General features: G+C 54.6%; 3 protein-coding genes across 3 annotated transcripts; 1 reads left to right on the top strand and 2 right to left on the bottom strand.

The window, feature by feature from the left end:
• Positions 1–590: 590 nt before the first annotated feature.
• VOLCADRAFT_100607 (uncharacterized protein) lies at positions 591–2,207 on the bottom strand (the record flags this gene model as incomplete). The annotated part of the gene is made up of 5 exons (XM_002959154.1): positions 591–604; positions 729–918; positions 1,438–1,506; positions 1,613–1,707; positions 2,138–2,207. The coding sequence occupies 5 exons, from the start codon at positions 2,205–2,207 to the stop codon at positions 591–593; spliced, it is 438 nt and encodes a 145-aa protein (XP_002959200.1).
• A 6,266-nt stretch (positions 2,208–8,473) lies between these two features.
• On the top strand, positions 8,474–12,778 carry VOLCADRAFT_70529 (uncharacterized protein; the record flags this gene model as incomplete). The annotated part of the gene is made up of 8 exons (XM_002959158.1): positions 8,474–8,561; positions 8,713–8,899; positions 10,088–10,316; positions 10,490–10,555; positions 11,054–11,112; positions 11,661–11,810; positions 12,192–12,318; positions 12,581–12,778. The coding sequence occupies 8 exons, from the start codon at positions 8,474–8,476 to the stop codon at positions 12,776–12,778; spliced, it is 1,104 nt and encodes a 367-aa protein (XP_002959204.1).
• Positions 12,779–15,698: 2,920 nt separating this feature from the next.
• On the bottom strand, positions 15,699–20,871 carry VOLCADRAFT_100605 (uncharacterized protein; the record flags this gene model as incomplete). Its single annotated transcript, XM_002959153.1, has 8 exons — positions 15,699–15,754; positions 16,477–16,987; positions 17,639–18,021; positions 18,332–18,443; positions 18,983–19,093; positions 19,918–20,074; positions 20,372–20,526; positions 20,782–20,871. The coding sequence occupies 8 exons, from the start codon at positions 20,869–20,871 to the stop codon at positions 15,699–15,701; spliced, it is 1,575 nt and encodes a 524-aa protein (XP_002959199.1).
• Between the last annotated feature and the right edge of the window lie 1,938 nt (positions 20,872–22,809).

Here is a 22,809-nt window from a genome sequence, read left to right as displayed (position 1 = left end):
GCCAAACTCCCCACCTAACAATGTCTTCCACCTGGATCGGCGTGCAATAAAGCCGCCTTAGAGCCAGAAGCAGGGACAGAGTCCCGCCTCCAAGTAATGGAATAAGTAAAACAACGTTAAAAGTAGTGGTTTTTCACCGTTGCCGAAGCTCCCACTTATTCTACACCTCTTAAGTTATTTCACAAAGTCGGACTAGAGTCAAGCTCAACAGGGTCTTCTTTCCCCAGATCTAGCATAGTCAAAGGACCGGGTTATGCGCCCAAAGTTGATGTGTGGGACCAAAAAGGACAAACTTGACAAAACCTCAAAAGGTTGTTTTGGGACCCACATGCGAAGGAAGCTAAGGAGGGGGCCAGGAACACCAACTGCAGTAAGCCGTGACCACTTTATATTAGGACTACTTTCCTTCGTTTTGCCTTCGTGGCATTTGATGCAAATCCTAACCTTATTCCCGCTGTTGTTGGCACGAACCCAAGGTTTGTTTTGGGGACACTCAACTACACCTGGCAAATTATCTAGTGTTTCACCCTCTAGAAGTGCATACCATCTAGTGTGGTTTGCAACCCACCTCTTGCACTTCATCTGGTTACCTAGTGCCACCGTGCTGCATAATGGACACATGAACGCTTGTTCAACGACAGCTGTCATGTGATCTTCTAGCAGGGAATGCTGTTCGTTGTACATGCGGATATCCTGGTGGGTGCAAGCACACGCCCATTGCCACTCACTTTGTTCATCAGTGTAGGCGTTGCCTGCACTTGTTGGATTTGCAGAAGGTGCGGTATGTTGTTGTGGATGTTCCGTAGTCGTTGTGGATGCCGCTTGTAGAGGCACCAGTGTAGTTTGGTTTACTTGGAAGGTGATGGCGGTTGGCGTGGTTGTTTGCTGTTGCTGTTGTTGCTGCATTTGCTGGAAAGCCTGCAGTGCATAATGAACGAATGAAACAGGGGAAGAGATTAGGAACGATTACTGTGCACATAATTTTAGATGCTTTGGGTGCCTCATAAAATCTTAACAAGCTTGCATTTTTTCAGGATTCTCTAGATATGCGGTGTGAAACAGGGGAGTATATGTTCACCCGTGGCAGCTACCCTGCGAAACGCTGCCTTCCCCAGTATTTCGGGGCACCCTCATCCAGTCACCCTAATCAACACCTTAGTGGACCACTCAGGTTCTGCACCCACCACCAGCATCGAACAGAATCTGCCGTGTTGACAGCGGCCCAACTCCATTCCCGGTCGGCTCGCAGGTTAACTTTATCCCAGGTCACCACCGTCCATCAGCTAGGGGCGCAATACCTTCCACCATCGGGAAAATTTCGACCCTGACAGGCGTCGACCCCGGGATCTCCCGAGGGCAATGGCCACGCATTACCAGTAGTGCCACACCCTAAATTGTGAATTTAGTATTAGTAAATATGCATGACCTTCGACTTACCATGAAAAAAACTTGCATTGCAGGTGGATTTGCTGCCACAGCAGCCATGATCTGTTGAACCCAGAACTTCTGGGGATGGTTGAGTTGGCAGAGTTGCAGTTGTCGGGTCATTAGGAGGTGGAGGAGCCGCTGGGGGGTTAAGCGGCGGCGGTGGAGGATGTGGAGGAGGCGGTACTTGTGGGTCGTCTCCGGAGCGTGGTGACTTCAGGGCGTTGTCACCATGATTGGTGTCTTGTTGTCGCTTGCTGCCGCCCTCTGTTGCACGTGTACCTGCATCGAATTAGTACCGTTGCAGAGGGTGTTGACACAGCAAGAGAAATAAGGTAGGAACTGGCATCGACAGCAGGATAGAATGATGACCAATAAAACAAATATCTAGCGCCATGTGAGTGCCGGAGTATTGCAGCAACAGTATAGCACCAAAAGCGGATTTGCTCAAACGAAGCAAAGTGTAAGCAATCAACCTATCCATAAAGCAACCTACCTGAACGAGTTGCGTCGGCAACTATGAATCCGAATGCCAGGAACACAACGACGATTATTAACCACAAGTGAGACCGCGGCGGTGAGGGCGCATCGCCAGTTTCCGGCTGCCCCTTTCTTCTTCTACACCATGACCTGGGAATCAATAAGGCATATTAAATAAGAGACTTCAGATATGTTATTTCACATCAGTGAGCAGTAACGTTGCCTTGCGTACCTCCCGACGTCGTCATGGCCAGCATCAACACGATGCTGAAAGTCAGCGATCGTAACGAGAATGCCAGCATTTACTAGCTTAATACCGACTTGTAGTCCTATGCTTTAATGAATGTATCGCCTAAAGGACCAGCCTATGACTACGATGACGGCGCATACACGTCGAAGCAGAAGAAGCCAAACTAACCTTATAAAATGCTTCAAGAAGAAGCCATATGTAATACAGAGTAAATGCCATTTATGTATTGGGTTAAATACTGGCAGAACAGCGTCGCAGATCGGTCGTGCGATGATGCCGTGCGAAATCTTGCAGCCGCCGGAAAGTTTGTAAGGGCAGGAGCTACATATTCGATTTTATGGCATTGTAAATTTTGCATTTGATTTAGTAGGTTCATCACATTTATCAGGCGCAGACGCGGAACACCACACATCATCAAGCACGCTACAAGGCTAAAGATTAATATGCTTAAACGTGCTGTCATATACTTTAAAGCAAAATTGTTGTTGCAGTTCTCGCTTAGCAGGTACAGCCAGCGACGAATAGAATTCCCGTTAGGCTGTACGACTTTAGGGCCTTGTTTCATTGGCCTTCTTCCCTATAGAGACTGTACGGCATCATTGGCCTTCTTCCCTATAGAGACTGTACGGCATTATTGGCCTTCTTCCCTATAGAGACTGTACGGCATCATTGGCCTTAATCCCTATAGAGGCTGTGCGACAGTATCATTTTTTACCTAAGAAGCGGAGACAGTGGGCGAGCGTGGAGAGGCAGCGACCGCGGGCGAGAGCAGGGCGGTCCCCCGGGAGGGGCACCCCCCTCCCCGGGGGGTACGACAATGGACACCGCCTAGGAAGCCAACCGGAGGTATGAACCGCTTCGTATAGTCCAATGGAATATACGTGGTGTGACCGACTGGAAACTAGAACAGTGTGAACTACTTCGACTCGCCTTGCGTTACGACATTGTTGTACTTACTGAAACGCACGGGTCACTTGTGGGCAGGCTATCTCGGCTGATACCTAATGGGTCTTGCTGCTATCTTGCTGGGAAGTTTAGAGAACGGGGGGGTGTTTGCGTTTGGGTGCATCAGCGGATCGCACATCATGTTACTCACTGCATATCGACAGACGCGCCAAGAGGCATGAACAGTGTCTGGCTGAGAATTCACGGTGAAGCCCTGAATTTTGGAGGGAATGGTTTGGTTCTTGGCGCCTGCTACGCTGCACCGCTCGGATCTCGGGCTTACACAGCTAATGGACGTAGACCACAGGATAGCGTAACACGACGCGTCATGGACAGGGTGCGGTCGCTGATGAGACGATATCAGCAACCTGGGGACGAGGTTTTGTTGATGGGGGACCTAAACTCCAGGGTAGCGGAGATCCGTGAACTGCCAGATGTTGATGGGGATGCCGAGTTAGCGGATTATGTTCAGGCTGAGCTGGGGCAAGCCAACCTATTGCGTTCTATTCCGCCACGCCTTTCAGAAGACAAAACTGAAAATGTGTTCGGAAGGGCCCTGGCTACCTTGTGTCAGGAAATGGAGATGGTTGTTTTGAACGGGCGTGTCCAGGGAGATTTGCAAGGGGCGTGTACTTTTTGGAGTCCGACGGGGAACGGCAGCAGCATGATTGATCTCTTCGTAGCATCACCCGCCCTTTTCTTCAAGTCGAACCAATTGCGCGTGCTAGACATTCCTGTCGCACTAACCGGTGAGAGAGTTGGTAGCCTCATGAGCGACCACTGCCCAGTGTCGCTCGAGCTGGGGGCGCTGCACGAGGGCGTCAACCCAACTAGAAGGGACAAATCTACGACACGTTTTGAGGTCCAACACAAAGGCCGGTACGAGAGCATGTTTGCTGCTGATGATGCCCCCGCTGTGCGGCGCATTTCAGATGCTGTTAGCAAACTTGGAGGCGAACTCGACAGCACCGTGTTTGTTGAAGTACTCACTCGAGCCTGTTCATCAGCGTTGGAGAGGGCTATTAGCAAACGGTACCCAGCACCCAAGCGTGTGAGGGAAGAAAAGGATGCACCCTGGTGGACCCAGGAATGCGCAGCGGCACGCAGCGACATGCTGCTGCAGAAGGCACATATGAGGCCACAGGGACTACTCGCTGATGAGCAGGCGCGGCATATCTTTACACTCCTGCGCTCTCGATACCAGAGAATTAGGAAGGAGGCAATGGCTGCCCATCGTGTGCCGCATTTTACTACGTTTCTTGAGGAATACAAAGGGAATCCGCGTGCATTGTGGCGGCAACTTAACCAGGGGGCGACACCTGATTGCCCAATATGTGACGTCAACAGCTGGCGCGATTATTTTGACGCACTATACAACGACGAGATCAACGCTTTTAATGAGGTTAGAGCGGATTGCATGATGAACCTCGTAAATGGGTGTTCACTTACAATACCGCGCGGCTGGGCTGGTGAGAGCTGTTTAGCCCGAAATCAGAGAGTAGCAGCTGCGGCGGCCCTCAGTGCCCGTTTACCTTGGCAGAGGTCATTGCTGCACTAAAAATGCTGGGCAACAATAAATCCCCAGGACTTGAAAGGGCCCCTGCTGAGTGCTATAAGTATGCCACTAGAAAGGTGGGCGAAAAGGAAGAGATGGTGCTTGCACCGTACCTGCTGTGTCTGTTGGAACATATCCGGTCGACTGGGGATTACCCAAGGCAGTTCGAGATATCCGCCCTCACACCCATCCACAAGAAGGGCGACGTCATGGATCCTAAAAACCACCGGGGGCTTGCCGTCGGTGGGGCTTTGTCTAAGCTTTACGCGTTATTGCTCGACCGGAGGCTAAAAGCCTGGGGGGAACGTTGTGGTGCGCGGAGCCCTTATCAGGGTGGCTTTCGGCCACGGCGCGGCACCACTCAGAATTTGTTCTTGGTGCGACACCTCACAGACCGATGCCGTAAGGATTTTGTTAACGTCCCCGGACAAGCGTTGTTTGTTTGCCAGATTGATTTTGAGAAAGCTTTTGACCGGGTTAATCGAGAGCTGCTCTGGGTTAGACTTGAGGAACGAGGAGTCACGGGCTCTGCGTTAGATGTCATCAAGCGCTGCTACAATCGGGTGGAAATGCGAGTCCAGGTTAATGGAGCAAAAGGAGAGGCGATTCCCTCCACCCAAGGGGTCAAGCAGGGTTGCCCTATGAGCCTCACGCTCTTCGGTTTTTTGGTCGAAGGTTTTGCAGATTACATTGATGCCCTAGACGTCGCACTTCCTGACGCCATGGCGGCCCATGACACCCCTAGCGTTGAAGGACGTCGAGTGCCCCTATCCCTCTATGCTGGTGACTTGAGCCTCTTTGCGATGTCATTCAGACGGTTGATGAGCTTATTACGGGCACTGCGGAGTGGTCAGAGGCTTTCGGTCTCACTATCAACGTGCAAAAGTGTGAGTTATTGTTTTTTCACCCCAATGGTCAGGTTAGAAGGCAGGTCTATGCTCTCAGCGGATATAACCTGATCACCATGCGCGCACTTGAAGAGGGGTTACCGATGTTCCGTCCGGTCACACAGGATTCAAATTTCATGGTCACTGGTTGAGAGCTGCAGTTAAAAATGCAACCTTACAGCACCACACATAAAGACCAAAAGCTTAAAATGTATGTGTGTAACCTTGGGGTAACGTTCCTGGTTGTTGTGGCATACCAGTGTAGTAAAAATCCCTAAACCCCGGGCACCAAGCACATACATTAAAAGGCAAAAATAGAGCCTGCAAGCTTGGGGTAACCCTTTAGCCAGTAGTTGTTGCATGTTAGTATCATCGATCATATGCATATGAGAAACCTTGAGACACCAAGCATGATGAGCCTGCAATCTATTGAACCTAGATGAGTACTACTACTTAAACTACTACTTAAACTACTAAGATTACTACTATGACTACTAAAAACGACTACCATCAGTACAGTACTTGTCATCATCAGCAGCAGTCTCTTGGCTTTCTGACAGCGCACATGCTCCTATTATATACTATAGGAGACGTTGTAATTTAATCTGTGGGGGTCATCTCCCCCTCGAGCTCCCTGGAGTTGGACAGATGTGCACCTGGTAGCTGGTACCCCCCGACAACAATACTAATCCACACATGACGAGATTATCCCTCCACCAGCTAAATGATAAACCCTCTCAACCTCTCTCAGCAAAAAAAAGATGCAAATCAACCACCCAAGCAATTACCGCTATCCTTGTACATGTATGCATGTCAGATAATGCAATGCATGCTAGGGATTAATACAAAGAAGCTTTTGATATTGTACAACCAGTTTCATCGGCCGGACATGTAAATCCACCATACAAAAAGGACGGTGGGGTTGGCCATGTGCGAATGAAAAATATAAATACACAGCGTGAGTATGTGAGCAGCATGCAGAGTGAAAGGCGCGGGTGAGCTGCCTCAGGTACATGAAGGACGTTCCATCAAGGACCTCTTGTACCTCAAGTCCCTCGCTGGGCCTCTCTCAGGCCATGCAACATATCACGAGTCCTGCTTACATCCTCCTCCTCCTCTCTCCTAACCCTGCCCGTGTGTAGAACGACCTCTGCCGGTTGGTTGCCACAACTGCCAATGGGTTGCGCCAATTTGGTCGGGTGGGCGCTAAAGGGAGAAGCCCTTTGGTGGGTGGGCCCCTGCCTCAGTCCCTCAGCTGTGGTCCCTCCCTTGGGTGGGGGGGAGGTGGAGGGGGTTACGCGGGTGCAGCAGGGCCCCCATCTGCCGCATTGTCCACCCCCAGGCCCCAGCTTATTGCCGGGTTGGGCGACTTTATTGCTACTACTACCGGTACTTGTTGTTGTGGAGGATCGCATCATGGGGAGCTTCCCGCCAGGGCCTCCACAACACGTGACAGCATCGAAAATAAATAGCACAGCTTCCAGTACGTCACGTACATTGTCGTACAGTCGTTGTACACGGCCCAAATCTGCAGAGCGACCACAGAAATAAAAGACACCGAAATGGGCGGCACTGACCAGAGGGTGATGTTGATTGCAGTACAGTGGGTGTGTGCTTCATTTCAACATCCGGGGGAAGGTGAAACACGACTCACGGCCCTCGACAGCGCAACCTGTACAGCAACGCCACTGCAGCGATGCAAACAACATTTTCCCATGTAATGGTATGTGCCATTGCACGATGTATGAGTATTGTATGTACCACTGCTCGCTCAGTCAGTACACTGAGCCAAACTGCTTGGCAGCTGCCACACACATTTTTCCCACAAGCAAGTACCCTTATTTATGTATGTATGTGTGAGCGATGCACAGCTGCCAGGCGAGGGAGCCGAAGGGGATCCGGTCTACGACCTAATGCCTGTGGCCGCACATAGCGTGGTGTGATTGCACCAAGTCTGCACGGAGGGTACGGAGGCGGCTCGTCTGCCTGCCTTCATAACCCTCATGCCCAGCTTTCGCCTCGTCATCCCTATCTCACCCTGTAGCCGACGTCCTTCTTGATGCGCTTCTGGAGCTTCCAAGCTGTGTATGCAACAGCATCGTCATAGCGTTCACAACCGCGACGTTGCTCCAGCAGGCGCTAAGGTCCAAAGTGAAAGATTTTATTATTGAGGGGTTCCAAAGAAAGGAGTACATCAGTGAGGGGCTGGGACTTGAAACGTCCCTGGTTACAAACTGGCAACACTAAGTCAATCGATAGCGAAACAAGAGTTGTTTGTTTGTAAATCTCACTGAGCACTTGGATAGCAAAGTAATGGCTGCATCACGTATCCTTAATCCCCACGGACAGCGACAAGTTGCACGTAGAAATTGCGTTCCCCAAGTCCTTCCACTCCATGAAGGCGTCTGTCCCAAGTCGATTACCTAGGGTAAAGGATACATTTACCTTTGAATGTGCTACTGTCGCATGGTGAAGAACTTGGCTAGAAAAATGCCCGCTTCCGACGAATGCAGGCACAGGGAGGATGAATGTAGGCCCCAGTAATAGCATAGTCGCCTATTTCTTGTTTATGGGAAAATATCGTATGTCAGGCAAACGCTACGTGAGGAGATTGCGCAAAGTTTTGGCACCGTACCCTTGGTACGACGCCCCGGAATTCGCTAGCCAAGTGCAAAGCCGTCTGTCCAGACAATAATGTTGCTGTATGCTGTCATTGCAGCATTCCCGATCGTGTCGTCGAACAAGGACTGATTCAGGAAGGCGAGGGCATCTAGCTGCTCTGCCTTATCCTTTATTACTACCTGGATTTGAATTATTAGGCACGCTTTGCTCTTAAAACGCTGTGCAGTAGATCTGTGCACGTGTCCGACGCAAATTTGCGAAAGCGGCCGCCTCTAATAGTCATAGTCCAACTTACCTGATGAGGTAGATATGGAGACCGCAGAGGCCAGGAGCAGCGAGGAGGAGCCAGGTGTAACGGCGGTGTCTTGCGGCTCGTCTCATTCCGTTGCCATACTTAGTGAGTCCTAAGCCTTTGGGCTTACTTCAGTTCAGGTTAACTGCCAATGCTTTGGGATCTTATTCATCTTTGGTATAATGGCAATGTACGCAAGCGTGACTTGTAACGTCTGGGGCACTCGTGGCGTGCGCTGCACGTGCCACCGTTGCAGGCTGCGGAATTGTCACGTCATGGGGTCGTGGTGAGGATGGCCAGCTGGGTCATGGCCAGGCGGACGAGTGTCTCGCACCGAAGGCCATCAGCACTCTGACAGATGCTGGAATTGAAAGCGTGGTCTGCGGAGCAGAATACACTATTGCAGTAGCTCCATCCAGAGGACAAGTCTACAGCTGGGGATGGTGAGCCAGGGAGTGGGGTTCCGGGGCAAGGTCGAGGGAGGGTAACTGCTTCACTTCACGCCTGCCGACCGACTCATGGTCACTGGGCCAGCGGATTCGACCTGCATCGACTTTGCTTGCCGCTCCCAATATTTTCCTAGCCCCCTCTCATTTCTCCTCATGTGCCCTCCACTTGCTTCCCTCTTTCCAATGCTATGGAGGCAACATGTGCCGCACATGTGCCGTATGTATTGCCTCGTGCCTGTTGAGTTACTGCTCAGCGAGCCAGAGGGCAGCACGCGGGAAGGAGGGTGGGGGAAATGTCCCGGTTTGGACGTGACCAGCTGGCTAGTCCGCAGTGTGGGAGGGACAGACAGGTCAGTAGTGTCAGTCAGGAGCCCCAGCGTCAGCAGGCGGTTTGGCAGACCGACTCCTGCAGAAGCCCACGTCGCTCAGGCCCGCTGATCCCATCAGTGTTCCCGGTCTGTCTTTTTTGCCGCCGTTAGCCCCTAAGCCATTTCTTCTCCCCATGTTACCTTCTTTCCTTCCAATTATTTCTCACATTTTTCTCTTCTTTCCTAGGTTTTAGCCTTAGGTGCATATATCTAGTCACGCCGTGCCATTGCATGGTGACACACACACACACGCGCGCGCACGGGGCTTCCCGTCGCCTCTGCTTTCGGAACTTCCGAAGCCCTCCTTTCCTTTTTTCCCCACATTTATTGGCCTTCGGAATGTCGCCGTTGCTACTGCGAGTATTTCACTGAGTGATGTCGTCGGTAGAGCTGCAACCCTTGCAGCGGAAGCGCTTCATCATCATCATCATCATCATCCCGCACTCATTCTCACTCGGGGAAGTAGCGGCAAGTTTAACAGAGCTAGAGACGGTCTGTTTACTTCAAGACTTACTTTTCCGAGGTCACAACTACTACTACTACTAGTACGGCACGTCTTCGGCAACAACACCCATCGACACAACGCTGGATATCACCCGTTGACGGCGGCTATCGGCATGTGCACGATGCTGGTGGTAACGTTCACAGGAGAGCAGTTGCGTCTCATCGCTCCGGACTGTCCAACAGCAGTGCGCAACCGCTTTGGACGTGTCGGCTGCAGCTGCTGGTTTCCCTTCTTGACTTTGCACCATGTAATTCCTCTGCCCACGCCCCGCCCGGTCCGACTCCACGACCGCCATGAAACCCTCGTCAGGGGTGACTTTGGTCGCCTGGGCCATGGGGACTGCAACGACGTGTTCGTGCCCCGGCCTATAGAGTTCTTTTCGGGCCGCCCGGTGCACCGTGTGGCGTGTGGTGACACCCACACGCTGGTGGTGGCGGGGGAGGGGGAGCTCTTCACATTCGGCCGCAACCAGAACGGACAGCTCGGTCTGGGACACACCAACGACTGCTTGTCACCGCAGTTGGTGGTCGCACTCCAGGTGAGGTGAACTCCGGTGGGGGGCCCGCAGGTGGGGGGACAGAAAGGGGTCCCGCAGGTGCGGGGGTGCACTCACGTTTGGTTGTTTCCTTCAGGCTATTGCAGCACGTGTCGCACATTAATTACAGGGAGACACACACACACACATGTGCACATGACGGCCCCCTTCCGCAGGGTGAGCGGGTTCGCAGTGTGGCCTGCGGGTCGGAGCACTCCCTGGCGGCCACGGAAAGTGGAACGGTGTGTGTGTGAGCGGGGGAGGGGGGCTTATGCTTCATGATGTCGGGTATGAAGTAGCCCAGCAAGTGTCCCCATCAAGTTGGCGACATGTGTGGTTGGGAGTGACCGTATGCAGTTGTGGTGGCAGCACGCAGTCAGTAGTAGCGGGGGGACGGGGGCAAGCAGCAGCCGGGGAGGGGGGGAGTAGGTTGGTTGGGTACAACCCGAGCCCACCATGCACCTATCCATGTTCGATGGCCCTTAGATACGTCAAACAGGATGACAAATGGGGAGCCCAGACTGAGAGGGCTCGGAGGGCCATGGAGGGTGTTCGGAATGGGGCGGTTCCAGTCTTGGTTCTGGAGCCGGATGGGATTTGGGGACACAGATAGCTGAATAGTAGTACAGACAGGGACACGGATGATACACCTGACCACTGATAGAGAACGTGAGCTGCTCCCCCCGCTCCCTCCCCCGTCTTCCGTCCTCTTCCCCCTCCTTTCCCCGGGGCCCGCTCAGGTATTTTCCTGGGGGTGGGGCAGGTACGGCAACCTGGGGGATGGAGAGTCCCAGGACAGGTGGGCAGCAGGGGGCGTTAACGGGCGGGAGTGGTTTGTTTGCTGCCCTGCTAGCTCGGGCGGGGCGGGTGAAGGGTACCCGGTACTCGGCTGTGTACCCCTCTAGCGGGGAAGCTGCGGGTGGGCGACCTGCTGCAGCAGCGACTGGGGCCCTGGGGCCGCGGCGGAGCCGACCAGGAAGCTGACTAGGTGCAAGGGGGAGGGGGGAGGTGAAGAGCCTGACCACCACCGGTACGACAATGTGAAGCGTAATGGCATAACATGTAGTACGCACATATCATTTGTAAGTACGGCTATTTGCCTCCTTGGCAGCGAGCTCGGTCTTCTTTGTCTGTCTGTTTGTCTGTCTGTCTGCTGTCCACCCCTGGTTGTCCAGGACGGGACGGGAACCCATTCGGCCATCCCCACAACTCTCCCTCGCCCCCCCTCGCTCCCCTTGAGTAATCCCTGGCTAGGGTTGTATGCCCCAACCATGCATTTACCGGATCTCCTTTTGACCATCTGAACCATCTTTGTACGGCTGTACGTTTCTTGTACGGCGTCTGCAGGTACCTGCCCACTCGCGTGGTGGGCTTGGAGGGTATACGGATGGTATCAGCGGAATGCGGCTGGCGGCACAGCGCAGTGGTTTCGGAGGACGGCCGGGTCTTCACTTTCGGGTGGAGCAAGTACGGCCAGTTGGGGCATGGAGACCACACGTAAGGAGGGAAGGGGGGAAGGGGTTTGAGAGAGACAGGGGAACACCCGGGCAGGAAGAAGCTATCCACCCACTGGCCTGGGTCACACCTCGGCTGGTTTCATGTCCTCGCGAGCCTAGCGACTGACGGGATGCGTGTATCACTCCTGTACCTATCCACCCCCCTCCACAGCAGCAGAAGCAGCAGCAGCAGAGGTCTCTGTACACCAGTGAACACATCCTGTCGACGTGACGTGGCGCGACATTTTGCCTTAACCTGTCAACCGTAACTGCCGCTCCACAGTCGTACATCCACCTACGTTTCCTCTTAGCATTGTGTTTTCCCTCCCGCCCTTACCTGGGCTTCCCCTTCCCCCCGGTCGCCCCTCGCCCCCTCTGTCAGCGATCGTACTGTTCCCTGCCAGGTAGCGGCTCTCCGACACACCCGTATCAGCTCAGTAGCGGGGGGGTGGAGGCACACCATGGCGGCGGATAGCAGTGGCAACCTGTACGGCTGGGGTTGGAACAAGGTAATCAGGAGGGGGGAACGAGGTGGGTAGGAAGGGAAAGGGGGGGAATAAGGGAAGGCCGGGTGGTGCTGGCATGGCATGGCATGTGATGAAGGGGGGCGTGGGGCCCCCTGGGCCGTGTCTCCACTAATGACCCTCCTAACTCGCACACTTCTCGCGGTCCCTCTCTCTCCGCCCGCCTCGCTCACCCGCCTAGCTCCACCCTCCTTGCACAAAGTACCACCCGCCCTGTCCTCCCCCCTCTGGTATCTCCCGTCATCAGTTCGGTCAGCTAGGTCTGGGTGATTCGTCTGACCGGCCCTCCCCCGTGCTGGTGGGCGGCGCTCTGGCTGGTCAGCGAGTGAGCCTCGTGACGTGCGGCTGGCGGCACACGGTGGCGGTCACGGAGGGGGGCCGGGTGTACAGCTGGGGGAGGGGGGTCAACGGGCAACTGGGACATGGAGCGGAACAAGACCTGTGAGCGGGCTGATGTGGGCCGGAGGGGGGGTTGGGGGGGTAATTGGCCCGCCTGTTCAGCCCCGGGAGGCCCAGATGCCCACCGAGTAGATTCCCACCGCTGGCCCTCTGGGAGGGCAGCCAACCCGTGCGTTGCAGTCAGGTCAGGGGTCAGGTCGGGGGGGTTGCGGGCTGCTTGGTTGGCGGGCTGGTGGTCTCTCCTCAGTAGCTGGGCTGGAGGATTTATGGGCGCAAGAAGGGGGTGGGGTGCGGGCTGGGCTACGACACCCCCCTCGGGTAGGTGGGGAAGTGGACTGCAATGCTGGAGGCAGGGAGGGAAGCAGGGAGGGAGGGACATTGATGCGTGCATGCTCAACAATTAACTGACACTACTTCATGTACGAAATGTACGTTGGCGTCGTGCAATCATTTTGTTCGTAGCTGTTTGCCCACCTGTTTGTCAGTATGTCCCTGCGCAGTTACGAACCTACACTACTGGCCAGTCTCAGTCGGGGGATGTTGCGAAGGGAGACCATTCTCGCCACGGCGGGTGAGGACATGGGCGGCGCGGGAATGTTTGCGTACGTGGCGCCCGCAGACAGGTGAGTGGCAGTGTGGGGGTTAAGGGTCGGTATGTACGCGAGGGTCGGTGCAGGGGGTCGGGGGCTGCACACGCACGATGTCGTTTGATGTCATATGGGACTCAACCACTGGCCTGGCCTTTCAGCGAAAGATGTCGATTTTTGTCCCTGGGGTTAGGAAGTACATTTATACACTACCACCACCACCACCAGCATCACCGCCCCCTGGGTGATGACAGGCCTCCCCACCCCCCGGGTAACCATATGGAGGGTAGGTCCTCCGAGGGGGTGTCACTGAGTCGGTATCCTGTACTCATGCAGCACCGCGGCCTGTTGTACGGGCATCATGTAGCAACACACTCGTCGATGCGGAAGTTTCCCTTTCTGTTGAAAATGCCATCATCGCATAGTACTAATGATGCACCATAGCGCCCCTGGCGGCTACGTCCCGACAGCTGCACCACTAGGCACCGCAACCACACGGGCGGTGGTGGTGCTGGTGGAGGCCTGACAGCCGCAAACACATACACGCCCCCCAACAGGTACGCTGTGGTGCCAGGTGCCGACGACCCGTATGGCAACGGCTCTACAGCTGTCGGTGCCGTACCTAGCATGACCGTGCTGGATGTGCTGGGTGCGGCGGCGCCATTTGTGCAGCAGGCACCTCAGGGGCCGCTGTGGGGGGTTTCGTCGGCGGAGGAGGGAGCGGCGGTACGGGGGGAAGCCAACACTCCAGGGGGGGAAGACAGTCGGCTGCCGAAGAGGGCTCGAGTCAGTGCAGAGCCGTGTTAGCAAGACAGAGGAAATCCGGCTCCGCTCGACGTCACTCCGCCTTTTGTGTTCATCGATGGATTTGTTTGTAGGGTTGGTTGTACGGGCGGATGTTGAGTTGGTGGCATCTGGGTGTATTGTACGAGGGGGAGCCAATCGGGGAATCTGGCCTGCAGGGAATCAGGAGGTCGGGATGACATAGGGTTGGGTTGGGAGGGACATGGGCGGATGTGCAACGTCAGGTAGCCAGCGGCCCTATGCCGATGTCCCCCCTCTCTACTGCACACCGCAGCATTCCACCTTGGTAGATTGGACGATACAAGTACACAGTCGTTGGCGTTGTTATGTTGGCAAGGTGTAGAAAGAGTGTAGAAAGTTTGCAGTTGTTAGCCCGACATTGCCACACAAATGAGCACCAACACGAGCAATCCCGGAATCGGAGAGACAGAAGAGCAGTGCCGGATAAAATACGTTGGGCTGGTTTCTTCTTATGAACCCCTATGAACCGGATCCAGTAAAGAAATGGTCTGGGAAGATGCAAGCAACGGTCAATCGTTACATCCGCCACTTGAGCATATGATAATAGTCTACACGACGCAGAACGCATCATCGGATTCGGCAACAAACCAAAATGCCCGCCGCCCACCTACCGAGACACACATCGGGGAAGAAGAGCGAAGAGAAGTCTCTCACGCCCTTCTCCCGTTTGCGGAAGAGAGTTCAGACGTCCGTTGGGGCTGTGGGCAGCAGTGTGAGAACGCGTCAAATATTTGTAACCTCCACACGCACGCACATACACACATACAGCAGCCCCGACAAATATGCATAGTAGTTTGAGCTAGCAAGCAAAGATTGCTTAGGGACAACACATAAAACAAATACAGTGAAACCCAGTTCCAACCAAGCTAACCAGCGTGTTGAACCATTCTCTCCTGGATTGCATCGTCGCCCTCAAAACATCGGTTGAAGAATTCGGTCTACACAAATTTTACCGACCATGCTCGCCCCCTAGTTGCGGAGGAATCCGTTTAGGTGTGTATGTGCGCGTGCAGCACATCCATACCTACGTACGCTTGCGCACTGCATATTTGTACCAGCAATACGGCACACGTCCAAAGCCCAAAAAACGCAGGCGAAAAATGCAGAAAAAACTACCTAGCCGCCGATGAGTGAAGTCCTATGCAAGTAGAAAAAGAACGGAAACCGTAGTGGTGACGTGTAGAAGTAAAGGCGGCAAAGAAGAAGGGGTATAGGAACATGACTCATGTGGGAGTATAATAAAAATGCCCAGTGTAACATCTACATCCCCACATCCACAAATCTACCGAGGACATGACGATGTACAGAAGAACACAGGGAGGAGTGTAACGAACAAAACGGGAAGGAGGCGTAGGCCGTGGTAGGTGTGCAGTACCTCACACGCGCCGCACGTAAATGCACGGGCCGCAACGCCGCTTATCCGCAAATTCAACACTCCTAACTGCGGCACCAGCATTGCTGCCGGAGCGCCTGAACTTTTATCAATAAGTGTGCGGTAAGGCACGTAACGCCATGTAGCGACTGGTGTGCCTGTGGTACACTCGGCGATTCACTCTAACCGTCCACCAGACCATTGGCGCCATGCTTAATCCAGCATCCCAATTCGCTGTCTGCAGGTCGTCACATGAAAGCGTGGTGTGCAGTACAAAACAAAGGAGCCCTTCAAGCCACCAGCTCCTGTTTCGGAACTTCCGTTCCCGGCTCCCCCCTCCCCACGTAGTACAAAACTCCCTCCTCATACATCGGCCACTTCATTCCCTGACCCCGGACATGTATGGTCACTGCCCACGTACCATGTCATACAACTACAGGATCATCACCCCCCACCTCCACCCCCACCCCGACCCCCACCACTACTTGTCCACAAGCGCCTCCATCCCCGTGCCCACTTTGAACACCACCGGCTTACTGCTGCCCTTGACTACCATGTGGAGGGTAGCCTGCTGTCCAGCTTTGTCGGCAATTTGGGACACCGCCTGCAGCCTCCTCGAACGCCGGGGTGGTGGCAATAACGGTTCTTGGTCCCTTGTCGGCATTTCGGCAGCTCCTGATGCCCCGTTATGGTCCCCCGTTGACAACATAACGCGCCGCCTCTTTCCTTTCCTGACCCCAGCCCTCCCGCCCTTCGCTGCTGCTTCTCCTCCTCCACCTTCTGCCGCAATTGCCGCCTCCTCGATTTGCCGAACCTCCTCCTCCATCATCATCATCATCTTACCCCCATCATCAGCCGGGGGGCCCCCCGCTGCCCCTGCTGCCTCCTCCCCCGCCCCCGCCCCCGCCCCCGTTAGCCACTCATTATTTCCTTCACCAGCAGCAGCAGCAGCAGCCCCACCTGCAGCACCCTCCCGGATGGCTTCACCCTTCCCCCCACGAGCAGGGCGCCGCCCGCTCCTGGTCCCCGCTCCTCGGGCCCGCGCCCTCAGCTCCAGGTTGTCGACGCAGTTGTTGTCCATGTCACCATCCTTGTGTGCCACACGGATCCCAGTGCTCCTAGACAGCTTCCGAACCTGCGTCCCCCCGGGGGTGAGCACCAGCGCCTGCTGCGCACCCTGCAGATGGGCAAGTGCTACCACTGTCCGAACAGCCATTTTGTGATCCTTGGACTTTTCCGCCCCACTCCACACACATTCTGTTGTGGCCAGTTCCCCCTCATCACCCGTCTCCTCCTCCACCACCCCTCCCCCCGGGCTGTTGCCCTTGCCGCTGCCACGCCGGACGGCAAGCCGCGCATACAGATGCCCATCATTACCCCGGTTGAGCAAGGCAGGGGTGTGGGTGACCTTGTGGCGGATGACGCCGTGCGGGTTGACTTCGTAATCTGGTGCGAACCCGACCTCCTTGAACTGCACGTCCATGTTATCACACATTGTGTGTGTGCGCACATCGCGACGATTAGAGAGGGGAGGGGAGCAGTGGAACAAAGAAGACGGCGAATGTGCACTTGCACTGTTGTGGACAAATTAGATAACAATAAAATGAACGTTTCAGTTTTAGGGTTGGTATGGGGGTACAAGTGTGCAGAGGTGTGGAGGTGGGTTTGACGCGACCACAGACTACGGGGTCGTGTTTACATGGGCGGGCGTACGCCCTCTACAGGTAGGGAAAGGGGAATATGAGGGCACGTGACACATGACATGGCGTGGGATGCGTGAGGGGTTGGAAAGCTCCCCCTCATGGGGGAGCGAGGGGCGCGAGGAGGGGTAGGCTGACGAGGGAAGGGGGGGAAGGACGAACCACGAAGGAGTGAAAGCTGCTGAAAGGGCAAGTATGTACCAAGAAGGGGGGGGTCGATTGTAGTATAGCACTTATTTCTTATTGTACTAATAACCTCCTTGACCTAATAATCTCCTTGGGGCTCCGTGATATGAGAGGCCCCCGTGCAGGCCGTAGTTCGGGTTGTGGTTTGAACACACACACACACACACACACACACACACATAGACACAAGCACATACTAACCACTATTTCTGCAACCCTTACTCCTCCGGTCTTACCTCGGAAGCACGCTGCACCTCCCTCTCAGCGTGCTCTCCCATGACGGACAGCTTCAACTGCTCCACCTCCTTGGGTTTGAGGAGAGGACCTCGCCCTCCCCGGACGGCCCCCACCAGCTCCACCAGCTGCTGCTGCTTCTCCTGGGCCTTGCGCAGCAGAGGCAGCATGTTTGTCCGCCACGCGGCGGTGGTCGTGAGGGGCGGCGAGGAGGTGGACGCCGCTGCTGCTGCCGTCTCCCCCTCCTGCTGCCCAGCGGCGGCGGCGGCAGTGCCAGCGGCCAGCTGGGGCTGAGTGGCCAAGCTGCCGCTACCGCCGCTACTGCTGCTGTCAGGTTTCTTGTACATGACCACCTTGAACACGAAGGCTGTCATGGTCCTGTTGCCTGTTAAAGAAGTAACGGGCGGACAAAGGGCACATGTACGTGTTGAGCAAAGTTATGACAACTAATCAAAGCAATTGTAAAACCGTGCTGTGCCGTAACTTCCTCTTTCCCGCTTACCCAGCGCTCTACGGCCCAAATACACCCAACCTGCCCTACCTGGCCCAACCAGCTCACTCTCTGCCCTCCGCCGCCGGCCTCCCACCCACCCCCAACGCGTGCGCACACACATATATACCGACACTAATGCCCGCACATAGACAAATAGATCCACACAAACAAGTACAGTAACAGCCCTCGACGGCGAGCTCACTGTCGTGCATGTGGCAGTTGGTCTCCCTCGCGACGAGCTTAAGGCCCCAGAACCCCAGCAGCTCCATCTCCGCCTCCGGGTCGGGCATGCTGTATTGCACGACCGTGATTCCCTAGAGTGTTAATTTTTGTAAATTTACGCGCCCGGGGGTGGGTGACGGTACAAGGGGGAGCGAGGGGGCTGACTAGCTTCCTGGTTATCGTTCTGAATCAAAGCAGCAACTGGCTGGGTTGGGGTTGGGGTTGGGGTTGGGGTTGGGGTTGGGGTTGGGGGCGCTGCCAGGGGATGAAATGAAGGGGGCTGTTTACCTAACCACCACCATAACAACGGTGGCTGATACAAACCCGCAGTGGTTGCAGTCTACGACTACCACTACTGGGGTGCCAGGCGGCCCAGTGGGCAGTAGTCATCCCATGCGGTAGCCAGTTCGGTGGACATCGGTGGACATCGGGATACGACCTGATACGAGCTTGACCCACTTCACTTCACTTCCAGTCGCACAGCAGGTGGCATGAAGGCCAATACCTGAACCAAGATTGCTGTCTATGTGCGGCGGTATAGACTGTTTCCTGTTCCTTGAATGGATGCACGACACAAGACACAAACATACGCAGTAGAAACAACGTTAGCTAATCCGTCCAGTCGACATACCTTGCGGCTACCATGTCTCATGAACAGTTCCGCAAAGTGCATCTTGTCCGCCACGGACCACCCCTCCCAAAAGGTATAAAAAAACTCGGGGCACAGGGGCAGAATGCCCACCTGCACAAACACACCGGAGGGATTTGTGCGCGGGCAAATGTGTGCGAATATGAGATATAATAATAGTGATAAACTGAGGTTTGCAGAGAGAAATAGGCATTGGGATAGCACATGAAGAGCTTGGTAGCGCGCAGTTGACAGCGGCGCTGTGGACTGTGGGTATGCGGCTATTCCTTCCTGTGTAGCTATTCCTTCACGACACCACGAGGGAGCTCATCATCACGAAGGCCACCAGGCAGGTGGCCGTGGGGAACATGAGGTCAGTGAGGTCATCGGGGCGACAGGGTCACACAGGGCCGACAGGGACAAGGGTGTCGTACGGCAGCAGGACGAGCTGAAAGGGCCGGCCACGTAGGAATGGTGCGAGTCCAAAGTGACCGGTCCTCACATAGTCAAACACGCACAAGGCAATAATTCGAACGTCAAACAGCCACCTGGGTGACGGCCTGTGATTCGCTGTGCGGTTGCTTGCTTTGGGCCTTTGCTTGGTCGATTTTACTTACTGCTCACAAACAGTGCCAGAACTATCTACGCATGTGCACGAAGAGTGCACACACGAACGAAAACGCGCCAACTCAGTGCGTGACTCTCGGTGTACGAGAGGAGTTCTACTTATCGGGGGGGGGGGGTCTGGGGGGGGGCCTCACAATTAAGGACGACAACCCTAGCAACCTTGTGACTTAGGTTGGAATAAATTGAAACCGGTCCTAAACGAAAAAATTACTGCGACTATGTAAAAAAATCCCAACGATTGAGTTGCCCGGAGAAACACCTTTGCAAACTGTATTATTGCCCCAACACTGCCCCAACACTACCTGGCTCACGGAGGCCAGGATAAGCGTGAAGTGGCTGGCCTCAAGCTTTGGAAGCCGGCTGACACAGAACTTAATGAATCGGTCTGCATTCCGGAGCTTGTTCACGTCGAGATCAAGGCCAATGCAGCGCCGGACTCCGGTCTGGTGCTTCACAAGGACAAGAGGCCTGCTAGCCCCCAGCGGCGGTGGGTGGGTAGCGGGAGGGAGTGGGTAGAGAGGGAAGCGGGAGCGGAAGCAGAAGCAGAGATACAGCACAGCTATAAAAGAAGCGGCAGAGAGAGCGGCAAATACATCCTTATGCATAAACCCACAAAATAAAAGATGTACTGCAATGCAAGGACGCATATGGACCTATACATACATACATACATACATACAAGGGACCCGGCGCAACACGGCAAGGTACCGCACAGTACTACGGCTCACAGTACATGAATAGAGCACCCAATACAGAATATCTCACCTTCCCAGCGCACATCCCACGTCCACAAAAACTGAGCTCTTTCCCATCCCTGCCGCCTTGGCGTTGGTATGGAAGATCCTGGCCATGTCCGTGGCCGACAGGGACCCGGAGCAGCCCAGTCCGACAGCAGAGCCGCTATCACTGGCGACCTTGCCCTGTTCGTGATCCCGATGTGGATACGTGCAAAATATGTGTACACACACATATTACAAATTGGGCGATGGGGGCGGAGAGGGTAAAAGAAGGGGTCAAAGGACCCGGTAGGGTAATGGCCAAACAATTAACAAACTCCTGCCACGACCAACGTCATTCTACGCTACTTTACCACACGAAAGAGTTACCCACCCACCCTGCTACCACCTACCCTGCAATGCTGCCCATTATATCCCCTGACTGACTGTGGAGCTCACCTTTGCCGCTTGGAAGACAACATTGCATTTCTTGCTCGCCCTTGCCGCGGTGCACTTGGGCTGGCGGGCGGCACTGCTTGCCTTGGGCATCCTGGTTGAAGCAGGCCCGCGGCCGCCGCTGTACCTCCGCTTGCCGTGACCCGCAGTAGGAGTAGGACTTGGACCTCAGCAAACACTTATCAGTGCGGCTTTCGTCCTGTAAAATGACGTTGAGCCAAGCAATATTACTACGATCGACAATGACAATGGATGGAGTCACGTACCAAGATGCTGCTGCCATAGGGCTGGGCTGGGCACACAAAATGTTCGACACGCGCAGATGTGCAGGTGCAAGCGCACCTACAAGCAGCACACGGACTCATGCCAACCTAACTGAACAATGGGCGCAGAGCCATTACCCCACGGCGCCATTCAACCGCTTTGTGCGTGCAGTTATGTTCCCCGGCATCACATACAGCCATCATTCAACCGCCGCGTGTGTGCACCGCAGTGTCGAAAAAAGCGCGCGACTAAGGAATCGTCCTCTATAATATTTACCACACCCTCACCAGAGCAGATCAGGGCCAGATGCGACGATGTGATCACCTGTCCACAAAACAGCGACGCAGGTATGTCGACGGCCCCAAGCGAACCCCAAAAAGCTTTTGTAATGATACGTTCCACAAACACCATATTTATCATGCGGTCATGGTCCATCTGATGAACGGCATACAGCAGAGCAAACGCGTTTTACCTGCAATCCAAAGGGTGAGCTCAGGCACCACCAGCCTGTGCTTTACTAATCGTCCGAAGCTGTATATGATTGAATATTATTCTTAGTACGTGCACATAGTGTCTTGGCAACGCCGGCTGGGAGCAGCCTATCGCCGGCTTGGCGCCGGCTGAGCGCGGTCTAAAGCGATCTAAGGAGATCGCGGCCTATCAAATTGCTCACAAAATATAACCAATAACTTATTATTATTAATGCATTAGTTCTTTCTGGGCTGTGCAGCCGCTTTTATACGCGAACGAAATTAGTAACAGGCAGTTGTGTACGATCACAACAACCAACCAGACGAAGCTTTCAGCAAACTTGTCGCCGATAGGGATGTGTGCTGGGAAGGTGAGATATTCACTGCTGCTGTTGAGGTCTTCACCAAGGCGTGCTCGGCAGCGTTGGAAATGGGTTTCGGAAGGCGGGTCAGGGTGGACAAGGATGCCCTCGATGAATGCGCGACGGCCCGCAGCGACATGTCAAAAAAACGCATATGAGGGTGCATGTAATCCTAGCTGATGAGCAGGCGCGGCAGCTGTTTACCATGCTACGCACTCGCTACCAGAGACTCAGGAAGTAGCTGCTTATCGTGTGACACATTTTACGTCTTTCCTGGAGGATTGCTCTATCCGTGGGGGATCCACCCCCGGCGCTGTGGCGACGACTTAATCAGGGGGTGCACAGCCTGACTGCCTTATCCGTGATGTCAACCATGTGTCAACAGCTGGCGTGAGTATTTCGACCTTCGCGTCTTACAACGACGAGGTCAATTCTTTCAATGAGGAGAGGGCTGACCGTGTTGTGAACCTTATCAACGGGTCGCCCGTCTACTCTGTCGCGCGGGTGGGCAGAGGAGGGCAGCTCAGCCCGAAACCCGAGAGTTGTCGCGGCGGCAGCTCTAAGTGTCTCGTTCACGTTGGCAGAGGTCATTCCGGCGCTTAAAATGCTGGGCAACAATAAATCACCGGGACTCGAAAGGGCCCCCACTGAGTGTTATAAGTATGCTACTTTGAAGGGAAGGGAAGGTTAATAAGGAGGAGAGGGTTCTTGCGCCTTATTTGTTGTGTCTGATGTGATGGAGCACATCACTGGGGACTACCCCAAGCAGTTTGAGGTATCGGTTCTCACACCAATCACAAGAAGGATGACGTACTGGACCCGAGCAATTGCCGTGGGCTGTCTGTCTGCGGGGCCCTTTCCAAACTTTATGCGCTTCTTCTAGACAGCAATTATAAAATTTATGGGGAGGAGGCTGCGGAGCCGGGACATGCGCT

This window comes from Volvox carteri (genome assembly GCF_000143455.1).
Source record: "Volvox carteri f. nagariensis unplaced genomic scaffold VOLCAscaffold_129, whole genome shotgun sequence".
NCBI lineage: Eukaryota > Viridiplantae > Chlorophyta > Chlorophyceae > Chlamydomonadales > Volvocaceae > Volvox > Volvox carteri.
Note: the sequence above shows the minus strand (reverse complement) of the source record. Positions and strands in the feature narration are given on the sequence as shown.